Source organism: Halichoerus grypus, chromosome 2 (assembly GCF_964656455.1).
Source record: "Halichoerus grypus chromosome 2, mHalGry1.hap1.1, whole genome shotgun sequence".
NCBI classification, from domain to species: Eukaryota; Metazoa; Chordata; class Mammalia; order Carnivora; family Phocidae; genus Halichoerus; species Halichoerus grypus.
Genome location: NC_135713.1, coordinates 34,019,131 through 34,036,489, shown reverse-complemented (window position 1 = coordinate 34,036,489; position 17,359 = coordinate 34,019,131). Strand labels below are relative to the sequence as shown.

Here is a 17,359-nt window from a genome sequence, read left to right as displayed (position 1 = left end):
TTTAAGATTTTATTTATTTATTTGACAGAGGGAGACACAGCGAGAGAGAGAACACAAGCAGGGGGAGTGGGAGAGGGAGAAGCAGGCTTCCCGCGGAGCAGGGAGCCCGATGCGGGGCTCGATCCCAGGACCCTGAGCCGAAGGCAGATGCTTAACGACTGAGCCACCCAGGCGCCTCTAAAAAGCAGCTTAAACAAGAAAATTACTTAGAATATAGTAAGAATACAGTAAGAAGAAAAGAATAAAATGGAAGGGCGGTGGGTGGGGGGATGGGGTAACCAGGTGATGGGCATTAGGAGGGCTGGTGTTGTGATGAGCACTGGGTGTTACATGCAACTAACGGATTGTTGAACACTGCATCAAAAACTAATGACGTGCAATATGCTGGCTAATTGAACATAATAAAAAAAAGAAAGAAAAAAGAATAAAATGTAAAATAGTATACAGTATGATCAGATAAGTAAATACACAGATATGCAGTAAAGAAAGAAACAGAATAGAAAGAAATAAACCAAAATCTTAAGTGCTTATCTCCAGATGGAGTCAGATTTTTTATCTTGATATTTAATTTTCCTAATTATCTACACTTGGGGACTTTAAAAGCGGTCTTGGAAATTTATTAGAATGAAACACTCTGATATTTCTACCGAAGAAAAATAAGAACTGACATAGTCGTTTTTTACTGCAAATAAAGTAACAAACAGATCCTTATTTTCAGAACACCATTTCCTTTTTGTTGAAACACCTGTTTCTTACCACACACATGATGTAGGACAGGATAGCGCCAGACGAGCCTATGAGCGCCCCCACGATGGTCAGCAGGTTGTTGTTCAGCAGGAAGCCCTCCGCACACAGGGCCCAGCCTGAGTAGCTGTTCAGCACAGTGATGACGACGGGCATGTCCGCACCCCCGATAGCAGCTGTCAAAGTCACACCCTAGGATGAAATCCAAAGCGGAAATCAAAATTAATAAAATAAAAATAAAACCTCTGACACTGGACATCTTGATTCTTAATCATTCTGGTTTTCCAATTAATATATTTATCTTGAGGGGCGCCTGGGTGGCTCAGTCGTTAAGCGTCTGCCTTCTGCTCGGGTCATGATCCCAGCGTCCTGGGATCGAGCCCCACATCGGGCTCCCTGCTCAGCGGGAAGCCTGCTTCTCCCTCTCCCACTCCCCCTGCTTGTGTTCCCTCTCTCGCTGTGTCTCTCTCTGTCAAATAAATAAATAAATTCTTAAAAAAAAAATATATATATATATATATTTATCTTGAAGTTCCACTGGGGTAATGACCAAGTGCCTCCCATATTGATCAATTCTCCCACAGATATAACACGTGTAAACACTGAACCACCAACCCTCCACCCCCGAAATATCCCTAAATCCCTAACAGGCAGTGATGAAAAGCAGGCAGAAACTAGAGAGGGGTCTGCACTTGAAAAAAAGTAACAGCACTGAGTGAATTTCCCAGTTTTTATGGCGTTAATGTAAGGGCAGGCCCCTGGTAGTGCCAAGAGAAACAGCTAAATCCGAAATATAAGCCCATAGTCTTGCTAGTTTGAAGGTCCTAGGATAGGATTTAGGGTGACTACAGCAGCTGCAAAGTGAAAAGGGAAACTACAGAGGAGCATGCTAAAGAGAGGGAGCCCCAAATTCTATGTATGAACCCTGCCCAAAACTCTGGTTCTTTATGCATATGTGGGCAGACTCCAAGCAAACCTGTTAAGGATAAAATAATAACAGATTTCAGCTGCTCCCACCATAAGGGAGCCAGATTTGAAATCTGATGCAGCCAAGTTAGCTGCCTACAAAAACAAATAAATAAAAAATAATGATCAATACTCCTTGGAGGAATACAACAGAATCCAAAGTCTCTCTAGTGCAACCCCAAATCACTAAACACAGGAAAGGGAAAAGAACGATGGGGAGAAAGATTTTTGCTTTTTATTCCACAAACACCTATGTATTTTGAGTTTAAGATGTGAATGTATTCATGTACTACTTAATGAAGTCAAAAGCAATTAAAATAGTCCACAAAATATTTTATCTTACTCATTCTCATAAGCATAAAGTACCTCTTTAATATCAAATTCACCTCTTCTCAAAAATAGTAATTCTTAAAGTTTTGCATTTCTGTGCTGTTGGTTTTATTTTGAGACATTCTGCTTTATTGGATAAAAAAAATATCAAAACCATTTTTCTTTTCTTTAAAGTAAAACAAAAGCTAGTGCTATATAAGCCAGAAAAAAAATGGATTGTCAGTAGTTATAAAAAGAATTTTAAGTTAATTTTCAGGCTTTTTTTTTTTAAGTAGGCTCCATGCCCAGCGTGGAGCCCAACACTGGGCTTGAACTCACAGCCCTGAGATCAAGACCTGAGCTGAGATCAAGAGTCAGACACTTAACTGACTGAGCCACCCAGGAGCCCCTACTTTTCAGACTTCTAAAGTTTCTCTGGCAAAATCAGTCCTCTTAAGATTACATAAAAATAAGTATCATTTTAGGGCCCCTGGATGGCTCAGTCGTTAAGCGTCTGCCTTCGGCTCAGGTCATGATTCCAGGGTCCTGGGATCGAGCCCCGCATCTGGTCCCTGCTCGGCAGGAAGCTTGCTTCTCCCTCTCCCACTCCCCCTGCTTGTGTTCCCTCTCCCGCTGTCTCTCTTTGTCAAATAAATAAAATTAAAAAAAAATAAGTATCATTTTTAACACTGTAAATCTTGAATCAAGCAGCCAGTATGTATTTGATAAGCAATTACTGTATGTCTAATTTTGTACTAAGCACTACAAATTATTTTAAAAACCTAAAACATAAACCAGTGTCTACAATGTAGACTCCAGACTAGACAAACATGAAGGAATCGGTGAATAACAACTGTTTTGCAAAAGCATCCTACACTGATATAATAAAATGCTATATTGTAGCATATAGACACCCAGATAATACTGTATGTATCAATATACTAAATGCAAAAACCAGAGAGGGAGAAGAGGACCATACCTATCATGAAATGCTTCCCTGAACTCCCGCACTGAACACACAGGGTTTATTAACTACATCTCATTTTACATAATTCTTTAACTTGGTATCATAACTCCCATTAAATGAGAGCGCAACTAACGGGCAAGGAGTATCTGACCCTTATTGCATAAAACCCAAAGCACCATTTTGTGGGCCTTGTAGGCACCTAATGAATAGAATTGAAACACTTGGCTTTTTAAAATTCCCATTCACCAACACATTGATCCAGGGAAAAGACCCCAGAGCAATAAAGATGGCACCCGACAACTTTGAAAGGAACCATTCAGTGGACAGAAAGAGTGGTTTTCTTCTTACACTTTTCTGTATTTTCCAGATTCTAAAAAGAAGCACATGTAACATCATTCTAAAACACGTTTATTCCATCAAGGGTCTTGAAGAGCTAGAAATAGGTTAGACTGCAATCTAACAAAATATGCCAGTTCCTCACTGAGGACGTGCTTTCCACCCCTAACTTCTTACCATGACAGCAGAGAGAGCCGACACAGAGCCCAGACAGGTAATGCCCGTGGTAAAGCTAGGGTCCATCATGAATGGGATTATTCCACCCACACTAGCAGCCAGCAAGCCTGCATTAAGTAAGTGCCTCCCAGGAAGCAGGAGAGGGGCAGATTTCAGGATACCTAGGACCAAGCGCAAGTCAGTCAGAAGCTAGCATATGTCATGAAAAACCCCCTCACACACTCTCACACACACACACACACACACACACACACACACTCTTAAGTGCATGTCATTTAATCCTAAACTACCAAAATTAAATATCAGAATTTTAAAAAATGGTCCTGAAACATAAAAGCAAATTAGGGCTCTTACATGTAACAAATGTTAACAGAAGTAGGAAAAGTATGGCTCAACTTAACTGTTCTTTACTTTGATCACACAACAATTTCTTTACTCTTTGTCCTAGCATCTTAAAAAGTTACATTTTTCCCGTATGACAAACACAGAAGTTGTTAAGTGTGGTTTCATTTATTTAAAACTTCAAAACAGAGTCCTAGCACATTAGCATTTCTGATTCTATCAACTGAGCCCAAGGGAGCAGAGCCCTGGTTTGCTAGTTGTTTTTGAAACAAAGCATGAGACAAGAGCATTGGAGGCTTGAAGTTCTTTTGTGATTTTTAAGTTTCATGGAAGTTCTCTATTTAATTTTAATGGCTTGATTACTCAGAGGAAAAGACCAGATTTTTATATCACAAGTTAGTTTCTCTATAGACTCACTTATTCATGAAAACACTGAAAATAGCCTCTGTGAGGTTTGGGGGTTCTTTCCCCCACTTCTAGTCTCAGCCATGAGAAGTAGCAAAAGATGGTAAGCCAGAGCCGAAAAATGTGTATGTGTTCAAAATAAGTACGTATGGTGATCACACAAGCTTCTTATTCAACAAGCTTCTCTCTACTCTGGAAAATGTATAAAGTTCATTTCTGTGAACAGGCATCCCTAACTAAGGATTAGGAAGATGTAGTTTTGTTCACATGTATTATCAATTGTCAACTAGTCCCGCTACCCCAATTTCTGTGCACTAGCTGTCTGCAGAAGGAATCGCTTCAAAGCTTTGTGAGCTCTGTAAGGATCAATGAAGGGAAGCAATGTCGATGTGGAGGAAGGGTCTTTTATATATCTCTCAGCGCTATATACATTCTTCACCTAACAGGTTCTACCGTATAGTCATTTTCCGAAACTGACACGGACCCTCAAGCCCCGTAAACAGTAGCTATTGACCCCTCTGTGATGTGGCATCACTTACCCTGCAGCTTTCCGTAGGCAACGAGCGAGCCGCTAAACGTGACCCCACCGATGTAAGTACCGAGGTAGGCCACGACCTTGGTGAGATTTGCAGCTGCGTCCATGGCAAAATGTGGATATTCTATGATGTACTCAGCTATGCAAGTAAGTACAGCTGCCAAACCCACTAAGCTGTGGAATGCAGCAACTAATTGAGGTAAATCAGAAATCTGGATGCGTTTGGCAATTGTCAATCCTGTTGGGAAACGAAAGTCAAAGAGAAATTAAAACTCAACAGACCTTTGAGAGGCAACTACAATAAAGCCAACACCTGAATATTATTCAGCCATAAAAAAGACAGAAATCTTGCCATTTGTGAAAATACTGATGAACCTTGAGGGTATTATGCTAGGGGAAATAAGTCAGACAGAGAAAGACAAATACCATATGATCTCACTTATATATGAAATCTAAAAAAAAAACAAAAAACAAAACAAAAAAAAACCTGGGCACCTGGGTGGCTCAGTCAGTTAGACATCCAACTCTTGGTTTCAGCTCGGGTCATGATCTCAGGGTCATGGGATCGAGCCCTGCATCAGGCTCTGCACTCAGCAGGGAGTCTCTTGACCCTCTCCCTCTGCTCATTTGCTCTCACTTTCTCTCAGATAAATAAATAAAATCTTAAAAAAAAAAAAAAAAAAAAAAACAAGCTCATAGATACTGTGAACAGACTGGTGGTTGCCAGAGAAAGGGGATGCGAGGTGGGCAAAATAGGTGAAGCTTCCAGTTATAAAACAAGTCACAGGGATATAATGTACAGCACATTGACTATAATTAATAGTACTGTATCACATATTTGAAAGCTGCTAAGAGAGTAGATCTTAAAAGTTCTCATCACAAGAAAGAAAATTCTGTAACTATGTATGGTGACAGATGTTTACTAGACTTATTGTGATTATTTTGCTATATATACAAACACAGAATCATTATTTTGTACATCTGAAACTAATATATTATGTCAATTATACCTCAATTTTATTTATTTTATTCTATTTTTAGAGAGAACACATGCATACAGGAAGGGGCAGAGGGAGAGAGAGAACCCCAAGAGGCTCCGTGCTGAGCATGGAGCCTGACACGGGACTCGATCTCACCACCCTGAGATCATCACCTAAACTGAAATCCAGAGTCAGACGCTTAACTGACTGAGCCACCCAGGCGCCCCGATTATACTTCAATTTTTTTAAAAAAGACCACATCTAAGGGTTTCCATCCTTATCCCTAATAAGTATTTATCTGTTTCCTAGTATGGGCTAAATATTCTCTTAAAAGGACCATACAGAAGGTAAGGACTCTGGCTATGTATACCCTTTCAAAATAGCAGGTTTTCTCAACACACCTAACCAAGATCCAGCTCCAAAAACCCAAACACACAACACTAACACATGCCTCTTCCAACACAACCTGCAAACACTCCCCTAATACTTCTTCAGATTACTTGAGGCTCCACCCAAACCCTTACCTTCTCCCCACTGCATGAATAACCCAAGCTCTCTTCTCCACAAGCCAAAACTTGCTCCCTGAGCACAGGAGAAAACAGCTGGAATATGAAGGCCTGGGTTTTCAGGTGGGTGAGTGGGAGCCATGTCCAAAGGTAAAGAAATGCAAATACCTGGGTAGTCAATGTCCAAATGAGGAGACTCTGAAAGAGCTGTATGGCTCTAGGTAGGTAATAGAGAAGGGGTGTGCCTCAGAACATTTGCTAAGATCTTGTCTAGAGGTTTTCCTGCCATGAACCTACAGCACATTTTCCTTCGTTCCTTTCCAGGGACTATCAAGAAAGGACACAAAGCTTTCCTGGGGAAGTATAAAAGGAGTCCTAAAGCTACTGTTATACTGGTAAATATACAACCACCAGCGTCTCAGGATAAAAACATGTGCATATATAAATATGTACAAGATTTTTTAATGATATAAAGTTGCACATAATTTTCAAATAATAAAATACACGGTACTCTTTATTGTAAACCCCATATTGCCAATTGACTTTCACAGAATATAATTGTTGACTTTTGCCAAACTCTTGTATCTGTCACCAACCTAGTGTTTGCAACTGATGAAATGAGTGTAGTCCCCACGGGAATGTTGGCTGACATTTTTGTTTGCATTAACAAGTAAGACAAAAGTGAAACGAGATATATGTGAGAACCTCACTCATTGTCAACAATGTGAGCAACAGCTTGACTCTGATAATAGTTTTCAAATACTGGAAGAATATTTGCTCAATTTTTGTGATATTCACAATGTAATGGCTACAGAAACAGCACACTTTTAAGTTTAAGCTGCATTATTAATATTTTCTCCATCACTTTCTTAGGTCTGGACAATCAACAAAACAATAAATGAAATCCAGATTTGTAGTATTTGTTGATTTCCATCGTGTAAATGCAACCACCATGGTCAATTTCAAGCTACCAATGTATGTCATTAAAGATGGAGTTGGGAAGAGATGGACAAAAGCCCACCTTTACACAGTATTTCTAAAAACAGATATAATATGGGTAATCTCAAGATCATAGAAAATAAAATCCAACAAATTAATTAGAAAGTTATGAATAATATAACTTTGTGTCTAATATATTTATTTTGGTGAAGAATCATAGTTGGTATAATTCTCATTAAAATACAAACATTTTAAAACATTTAACATTGAGTAAGTAGATCAACTATGTCCAAAGAGTATGCTAAAAAAATGGGTATGTGTTCCCATAAAGGCAGATTTCCACCAAGTGCTTACCAATGGTACCGCCCAAAGCCATTGCTCCAGACATCTGAGCTAACAATTCTGGGGATGGTTTTAGGCCTCCGAGGGTGGCTGCCAGGCCTCCAGCCACCCCAATCATGCCCAATGCATTGCCAAGACGAGCTGTTCCCTGGGTGGAAAGGCCGGCCAGGGCACCAACACAGCACAGACCTGAGCCCAGATACATGATCTTTTTAAACGAAAGGGAAGAGAAGAGAGAGAGAGACTATCAAAACTTCCAGTCTATTAGCATAGGGAGGACTTCTCTTGAGGAAACATGATTTCCTAAGAACAATTTTAAATTCAGACAATAGAGGGACCAGTCGGACTTCTTCTTTGAATATTTCAATATATTTTCCTATCCATTAGGCATATTAATAAATTAAATACCTTAAATTGTACTTGCAATTATACCATTTATGTAAATTGGTTTCTTTTTGGATTTGATAGCATGCACAAATGCATATAAAAGTACCTAAATTTAAACAGAGTTATGATGGGATCTAGACCTGACCAAACACTATAAAGGAGCCAACCCCGGATGCTGTAAACGCCAGGGACCATAACATACATTTTACTCAAGTCAGTCCCATGAGATTCACAGAAGTTGAAGGAATCATCACCCTCATTTTACAAAAAGAGAAAACCAAAGCTTGAAAAGGTTACATAATTCTTCCAAGGTCACATGATCAGAAAATAGCAAATCTGGGATTCAGACATGGGTTTCTCTGACATACCACTCCAACTCCTCTCAAAAAAGATTTTGTTCACTCAACAAGTAAGAAATGTTGTAAACAGCAGAAACTAAGGGACACATGATTTTTCTGCTGTCAGTTGCAATCTCGTGGTAGGCATTGAAAAGTGATAAAAAATACTGAGTTCAGAACAAAGTTAAGTCTCTATTATAATCATATTGAGAGATGAAACTTCCGAAGTTCAACTTGATTATTTCTGTTTTTTTATAAACATTCATTTTTACACTGTCTTTTTAGATGAATTGAGATAACATCTCCTGGTTACAAGAGATGATGCACTGAATTTGTAGAAGAAAGTAAGTAGGAAAAGAACTAATAGTATTTAACAGAAAAATTTCAGATTCTGTTACTGATTATTTCACTGTATCCCTACAACAATCCATCCAAGTACATAACAACCTTTTGACACTTTTTACAAGTAGAAAACCTGAGGGACAAACAGGTAAACCCATGTTAGCACATTCAGGTAGCAGGCAAATCTGTTTCTAGAATTCAGGGTCGTGAACCTTAGGGGATAGGAATGCTCTATTTGACCAAGATGTTTCTAGAGTTATTATTGTATTTGCTTGGTAGAGCCTGAATTTTGGTAATGATAATATTAAATCTAGTTGGAAAGAAAGCACGGTGGCAAAAATAAAAATTCTCAAAACAGCCTCTTACTTGTTCAATGTTATAACCACTGTAGAGGGCAGCTAAATATCCTCCAACGAAGGTTCCAGCAGGGAGCAGATACAGGTAATTGTATTCTGGGGGATCCGTGGGACGCTTGAACATGTCCAGCATTCTCTGGGTCACCAGAAAGCCGCCTTATCAAAGTAAATATGAAACAGAAAGAGGTATTTTGAGAAACATGATTTTTAAACTGGTACAATTTTTCTATTTTAAGCACATCTTTATCACCTAGGGATAAATATATTAAGTAACATTTTAGAACCTCAAAATTAAAACTTATTCTATCACTCAAGCCAGTTTCATTGAAGGCGGGGAACCCTATATTCAGGAAGAAAACTTGCAATCAGAGTACAGAACTAACTATTTCTGCCTGACTACAAGTAAATAGGCATTCAAACAGCTTGGGAATGCAAAAGATCAAAGGCTAGTATTTTTTTTCAAATAGGTTACTCTGTTAAACCTATAATAAGTGATAAAAGAAAAAAATGCCACATCAACAGGCACCGGATTTCTTGGACACATTAACTAATTTTTAGCTACAAAATAGCATCAAATGAGCTTACACAAGTGATATGCTAGGCTTTCAGTTTTCAGAAACACAGGCTAGGATAAGGCAAAGGCTAAAATTTTATCTTAAAAGTATACTCATTTACAGATGTTATGGTGATAGCTATAAGTCAACTTAATTCAAAACTATGCATTCAATAACTTTCCAGTTACCTTGCAGCAAGACAATCATTTGCTTGTTTATTTTGGGGCACTGAGGAAGGGGGTGTTCTTCTATCAAATAGTTTCTAAAAATTACAAATGGGCAAAATAATTTTTCTTCACAGAAAGCATTTATGGTCTGAGTGAAATAATTTTTAAAGGCACAGTTAAATTCTTAAAATCCAAATGTCTAAAAAAGTCCAAATGTCTATTCTATATGGATTTATATTTGCTTCTCACTTTTCCATTAAAAATAGCACTCTAGGGGCGCCTGGGTGGCTCAGTTGTTAAGCATCTGCCTTCGGCTCAGGTCATGATCCCAGGGTTCTGGGATCGAGCCCCACATCAGGCTCCCTGCTCAGCGGGAAACCTGCTTCCCCCTCTCCCACTCCCCCTGCTTGTGTTCCCTCTCTCACTGTGTCTCTCTGTCAAATAAATAAAAAATAAAATATTAAAAAAAAAATAGCACTCTAGGGGGTGCCTGGCTGGCTCAGTTGGAAGAGTAGGCGACTCTTGATCTTGGGGTCGTGAGTTCAAGCCCCATGCTGGGTGTAGAGCTTGCTGAAATAATTTTTTTTTAAATAGCACTCTGGGCTCTCTCACCACCACTGCCATCATACCTGCAATGTTGACTGAGGAAATAAATGTAGCAAGAGCAGCAAGGCCCTGAGAAGTTGTGGAAGGATACAATTGTCCTCCCATCAGTGCCAACCCACCAACTGCAGTCAACCCTAGGAAGAAAGAAGCAAGATGGTGAATGGTTACAGAGACAAGGCCAAATGAAGTGTCACAGCTGTAGGATCTCACGTGGACAGACACAACGGAGAAAGTCCTCCCACACCATTGTAACTGAAGTACTCTTGTGGGCAAAGAGTTAACAAAACTTTTTCTCCTTCTGCATAAGAATTTGGCCTCCCTTTAACTTTCTAGCTCTGTTCCCCTGATAAAGATCTAAATCGATAATGTTATTGGACAAGAGGTAACAAGGGACCGCGGGTGGATAAACTGCTTCTGAACTGGAAGGATCTATGCATGAACTAGAAAAATATGATAGCAAAGCCATGACGTTGAGCTTTCCAGAGTATGGTGCCCCTTGGAATTAGCCACGCTCCCGGCAGAGCCCCCTGCAGCTGTGCCTAGAGCCCTGGCAGCATGAGGCTTCCAAGCCAGGACCGGCCCACACCTGTCCCAGCTGGGTCTCACTCCTCAGATCTGAGCATCACTGGGGGCCAAAGAGAAGAGCTCCTGGGCAGCTGTGTGGACGCCACGCGGACCACTGTGAAGACTCGCACCACCAGCCTGATGCTCGGCTGATGCTCGGCTACCCTGCCTGGGCAGCTGTTTCCTGTTCCAAAGGCTTCAGAGTGAATCTGATGACAGGTATGGCCTACTTACTACAGACTTGCTAGGCTAGATGTTTAGATGAATCTAAGAGCCCCTAAAGGATGCTACAATTACAATTCTGTGATATCAGAGGAATCCTTTCTTTAAAGGAAATTACTATCAAAAGGAAGAAGAATGGCCCTGCCCTGCTTGAAATGGGAGCAGCCCCAAGGCCTGACAAGCTTGCTGGGCCCCTCACTTCTAGACCCACCCTCACCCCCTCAGGGAGCCCAAGCCACCACAACCACCACCTCAAGAGGCCAAGCCATACAATTTGTAAACAAAGACTTTGGAAACGTCATTGAAAGCAGTTGCAGAGTTGAATAAGCCCATGAAAACCTAAAATGAGGGGAAACAAGAGAGGACCAAACCTGAGATTGCATTAGTCACAGACATCAGTGGTGAGTGGAGAGCAGGGGTCACTCCCCAGACGGTGTGGTAGCCCACGATGCCGGCCAAGCCAAAAGTGGTCACCATCTGGGAAAAGGCTAAATTGGGTGCCACAATGCCCAAACCCAGCATCCCAGTGAGACCTACAGAAAGAGAAGAGTATGAGCTGACCTCCAATTACCTCAAGATTAAAAGCACGCACACCCACACACAAACATGTGAAACAGTCAATGCTTTTAAATTCTGCACCTGATATGGAGTTTGCCAATAATGAGATTTTTTACACATTTCATGATGGGGGCCAGGGGAGGTTAAAGGTATTATGAACAAAACTCAACTTCCTGACCACCATCTCCCAAAATAAAATAAGCTGTAAAGATCTAGTAAAATTTATGAGTCACCTTAATAACAATTTCCCCATTGTCCTCTTCCCTGTTTTGACTTTCACTGACGATGCCACATGTGTTTATACAAGTGCTTTTGTTCCAGAATTACAGACCTACACAGGATCTACCAAAGCATTTTCTACTTGGGCAAGACACGACCTTTACAAGACAGGACTTTTTTGAAGCCAATTTCATGTCACTCAGCTTTGGCTGAGGAAGAAGGATTTTAAAAGAGTAGGAAGGATTTCATTCACTCCAGCACCTCCCCAAAACATATGGCCTCCACCTCCCACCCCCCCACCCCCCGGGACAGAGGTTTTGCAATTGCTCCTGAAGCTGGACCGGACTGCTGGCCAGGGCAGTCAGCTCCAGCCTCAACACCAAGTCAGCAAACAGGATTTTACAAAGAAAAGGAAAAAAAAAAAAAACAAATTAAATTAAGAATGTGCAGAATACAAACAGTCAGCTCTGAACATACATCTTTAATTATTGCCTTCCCTAATAGCAAACATGTGGATGGCTGTTCTGCAACAGAAGGAAGGGTTACCTAGTGGTCAGTAAAAACAGAATGTGAATGGGGGACCAGGGAGCTGGAATTCAACTTTCTTGAGTAAGGTACTTTTTTTTCCCCGTGTTATGAAGTATTTCTTTATAAGTGGCACAGCTAGAACATCTAGGAATTGACATTAATTTTACTTTAGATCATGTAATAAGACTGCAGTTTTAATTTATATTTCCCTACCCAAATATAAAATGCCCAGGGTTCCAATACATGGCCTGTTAACCATCTGGAGGGAGAGTAGACAGAATATTGTTTTGTGTTCTAGTTAAACATCAGAGAAGCTGTATAGAGTTGTGGTTAAAAATATGTTTTCATAAGCCAGATTGCCTCGTTCAAACTGTGGGTCTACTGCTTGCTAGCTGTGAGATTTCAGGCAAGTTACTTAACTTCTCTGTGCTATACTCTCATCATCTGTAAAATTATTAACCCTCTCTGTCCTCACCTGGAGAAAGAAAATAATAATATGCCCACCTCACTGAGGTCTTGTAAAGAGTAAATAGGTTAAGGCATATGAAGTGTTTAGTGCAATGCCTAGCATTCAATAAATGACCACATTAATCAAGCAGCACTAAATTATCATAATCTGGAGTCCATTCTTTTGTTGGGCATCTAAGATAGAAATCACCTATCTAAAGGGTTTTTTTTATCAACTCTTTAGTAAACTAATGTCTTTTCTATAGTATATTTAATAATGTCAACTATGCTATTTCTATACTCTTTGTAACAAAGGAAAGAGAAAGGCAGAGAAAAAAAGAAAAGGAAAAGAAAGCAAATCATATTCTTTGGAGAATGCTATTCAAATAGATTCCTAACACACATAAAAGAAAAATGCTTGTTTTTATTATAAAGGAGGAAGTTTAAGGTAAAGAAAAACAAATATAAGGACATTCTTTTATTCCCTAAAATATGCTAATGTCGTATCTATTAAAATGCAATAAACCTTCACTTAACAAATGAGACAGAAACCTAGAAAAATAAACCATCATACATGCCGCACTGTATTTCCTCACGAATCGCAAAGAGAAATGGAAATTTACAATCCTTCCAAGAATCCTCTCCAGGTACAATATAATAATCTGGTTTCTTTTTTTTTTTTTTTTAAACAAGTAAGTGCAAGTAGGGACACTGCCCCATTTATTCACCATGTTCACAACTAGAGGCTTTAAGTCATTTTGCTGAGACTTGCTCTTTATTCAAGGAGAGTTACATATTTCTCTTTCAAACATCTGGGCTCGCATGGGAATTTGGAGAATGCTGAGGCTACAAGAATTGTGTGCCTGGTGCTGGTCCTTAATTCTTTATAGTTTGCTTTTGTTTGGTTTTTGCTTTGGCTCCAAGTAGATCTAAATATTTTTAATTCATTCGATGAGAGAGAAACCAATTTAAAACCAAATGTCCCTATTTCAGACTCTTAACAATTCATAACCAGAATGAATATTTACCATTATTTTACAGTGACTGCTTAATGTTTTCATGAAGGCGAACTAAAAAGCAAAGAATTTGTGTTAAACTGTAAAGAAATGAAAACTTAAAAATTGAATTTTTTTTACTAGGTGAAGAACTTAGGCTGTTAGACAAACGGTCAAGGGCCATACCTGTCTCCTACCGTTTATTCTTCAACGCAAACATGTGGTTCCCCAGTCTTACACAACGTGCAGATGATCACAACTGATGTTTTATAACTCGTAAAGATAAATAAATAACCATATTTACAGGCACTTAACACCAACACAATCTGACACAGATCACTACTCGATATATTTGATGTAAGATAAAACTCCTAACAGCTATATTTTAAATGTTTTCTATGAAAGAAAAGCATTATCAGCCCGTCTATGCTTTCACACACATTCATTCCAGTATCTAGCGAGCACCTGCATCTCTGGGGTCAGCCATCCATCGGTGCGGTCTCCAAGGCCACGGAGGTGAGGCTAGTAACACATTTACGAAAACTTGCTTCTAACAGGCCCACTTCCTCATGGAATCCAAAGGAGGACAACAGGATCTCATTCACTGATTTTGACAATTAATGCATTTCTTACGAAATCCAAACAATCAGGACTCAACCCTCATGAACGGGGTCCTCACCTGCTGTATATGCGGAAGCCGTAGTCATCGTCTTCCTGAAGGGGGTGACGGTAGCTGCTTTCTCAGCCTCCAGCTCAGCCACTGTCTTCGGTTTTACTGGGGCACCTTGAGGAATATTTTTCGGGGTGGGAGCAGGGAAAATCACGTCGCCATCCTAATAGAAATTAGAAAAATAGAAATTTTTTTAACAGTCAATCCAGCATTTCAAAAACACAGAAGGTAGTGACTCTCCTGGGGGGGGGGGGGATTGTTCTTTTAAATATAATTTTTTAAAAGATTTATTTTTTTTAAGGATTTTATTTATTTATTTGACAGAGAGAGAGAGACACAGCGAGAGAGGGAACAGAAGCAGGGGGAGTGGGAGAGGGAGAAGCAGGCTTCCCGTGGAGCAGGGAGCCCGACGTGGGGCTCGATCCCAGGACCCCGGGATCATGACCTGAGCCGAAGGCAGACACTTAACGACTGAGCCACCCAGGCGTCCCTAAAAGATTTATTTTTAAGCAATCACTACACCCAATGTGGGGCTTGAACTTACAACCCCAAGATCAAGCGTGGCATGCTCTATTGACTGAGCCAGCCAAGGGCCCCTTATATATAATCTTAAATAAATTCATGTCACTTATAACTTACTTTATATAAATACATATGTGTATATAAATATAGAATGTTTGTTATGCATGGATACATAATTTCTATGTGCACAGAACATATATGGAAAAACATAGATCAATCCTCTAAAAGGAAATAGGTGGCAAGGGGAAAGTTTTTTATTTTATTCAGTTCTGGTTTTTTGTTTGGTTTGCTTCTGTTTTTCAAAAGCAATGCATATTTCGGATGAGTTCATGTGTATATAAGCCTTTGTGATTTTTTCTTTAAATCGTTCTGCATTTCTAAACACTTTTTATTGGTATAAACCCAACACATCAACCCTTTATTAGATTATATCTCAATTCCAAAATAGGATCCTTCCATAAACAGAAATCCTAAAACACATTTCTAATGAAAACTCAGAAAGGAACAGGTCTCTTTACTTACCTTCATCACTACAGTTCCTCTAATGACATGACCCATTGTACCAAAGTCAAAGTCGTCTTTCACTTCAAAATAAAAATTATCTTTGTCAGGGCTGATGGCCTTCAGGAGCTTGGTGATGTTGTTGGAATATAAGGTGCTGGCCTGCGTGGCCATTCGGCTGGGAAGGTCTGTGTAGCCTATGTGAGTAACTCCCTACATGAACAAAAATACAATCAGAAAGGTCTAATTCTATCTGTTCACATTCCTTCTAGGACACTCCTCAGTCATAGTCAAGGCTAAGCTGTGAAATTACATACCTTTATAAATATATACACATCTCACAAACAAATACAGATTTCAAAAAGAGCTTTCGATGTGCCTGTTTTTTAATTTTAAAAATTTTCAGGCCTCAGTTTCTCTGAATACCTTAAAGGAATAAACACTCCCTTCAAATCACTAAAGACATGGGAGATGGTTCGTAGATAGAAGAAGCTGTTTGGTATACCTTATGGACATAAAGTTCTCCCGGCTTAGTGGTTTCAAAGTTTCCGCCAGCCTCAGCAGCTAAATCCACAACAACTGAGCCTTCCTTCATTGACTCAATCATCTCTTTACTAAATAAAACTGGAGCTTTTTTACCTGATAAAATCAAAGAGAACAGTACAAATTATATTATACTTTTTAACTTTATTTCCTAATTATTACAGTAGTCTCTGGACACTCAAAAATGTAACATCTGAAATATTAACTCTTTCAAGATACCCCGAAAGTCCATCACGCAGTTGAAACTGGTCATCCTCCCAGGAAGAAATATGGTAAGTATGAACTGCAAAGCCAATATGCAGAGGGATCTTGCCATTTGCTTACTTAGTACTGCTCTTCCAAACTGGTTTACATCCAGGACCACTCATGAAGACATAAACATTTTGCCTGTTTCTTTTTGAATGCATAATAGTAAGCTATTAAGAAAACTATGTGCACCTGAATTGGACAATTCATAAAGATCACAAATGCAAGGGAATAGTCAATAGTAATTTATGAATTACAAAATGGAATATTTCCAAACATCTTAACAAACTTTTTTCCCACATATATTAATCTACCTTCATTTATCACAGGATAACTTCAAGGAGAGAAAGGGAAATGCCACGAAATGAAAACAATAGGAAATCCCAGTTTGGGATTGGGATTGGGAATCATGCATACACTTTCATTCCCCCCTCAACACTGTTTATTCTGCCTCTGATGAGTCAAGCCCTATACCTCGTGCTCAGAATATACTGGTAGATAAACAGAAAAGATCACTGTTCTTATGGAACACTCTAGTCATGAGATAGTTGAGATAGTTCCCATTTTAAATTCATTCACTAATTCTTACATAAGATAAAGCACCAAACATAAGGATTTTTCAAGCTAACCCATATTAGTTAGTTCAACAGGGCCCACATTGTCAGAATATCACCGTGTTCAAGTTTCATAGAACAATATATACCTAAGCCAAAAGACAAAGGAAATAAACTTGTGAGATTGGTAGTAGGAAAGCAGAGAGTTAATAGCCTAAGTATCTTTATCTCCTCTTTTAGAAAGTTTTCAACTCTGTCTTTACAGAATGTTAGTAAAAACACTATCGACTTTATAAAGGAAAATTAATATAAAATAAAATTTGCATTCTAATAATCTGTTTTTCAATCTACTTGATTGGCATACATGTGATTCAAAAGAGAAAAATGAAGATTTGTAGCACATATGGGGGGAAAAAAAGTTGTAAAGATACAAATGGGTATTTATATAGTACCTCCCTCTTTCTCGAAGCCAACTTTATACTTCCGAGATAA

General features: G+C 39.2%; 1 protein-coding gene across 5 annotated transcripts in view; it reads right to left on the bottom strand.

Annotated features, from left to right (window-relative positions):
- The window catches only part of NNT (nicotinamide nucleotide transhydrogenase), a 90,533-nt gene that overhangs the window by 30,213 nt on the left and 42,961 nt on the right, over nucleotides 1–17,359 (bottom strand). For all 5 annotated transcript variants that reach the window (XM_036067193.2, XM_036067192.2, XM_036067190.2 and 2 more), the window contains 10 exons: nucleotides 16,030–16,163; nucleotides 15,546–15,737; nucleotides 14,511–14,664; nucleotides 11,456–11,617; nucleotides 10,322–10,432; nucleotides 8,982–9,127; nucleotides 7,561–7,756; nucleotides 4,786–5,019; nucleotides 3,500–3,660; nucleotides 757–936 (listed from right to left, as the gene is read on the bottom strand). In XM_036067193.2, coding sequence (XP_035923086.2) covers nucleotides 757–936; nucleotides 3,500–3,660; nucleotides 4,786–5,019; nucleotides 7,561–7,756; nucleotides 8,982–9,127; nucleotides 10,322–10,432; nucleotides 11,456–11,617; nucleotides 14,511–14,664; nucleotides 15,546–15,737; nucleotides 16,030–16,163 — 1,670 coding nt within the window. The remainder of the gene's footprint in view (nucleotides 1–756; nucleotides 937–3,499; nucleotides 3,661–4,785; nucleotides 5,020–7,560; nucleotides 7,757–8,981; nucleotides 9,128–10,321; nucleotides 10,433–11,455; nucleotides 11,618–14,510; nucleotides 14,665–15,545; nucleotides 15,738–16,029; nucleotides 16,164–17,359) is intronic.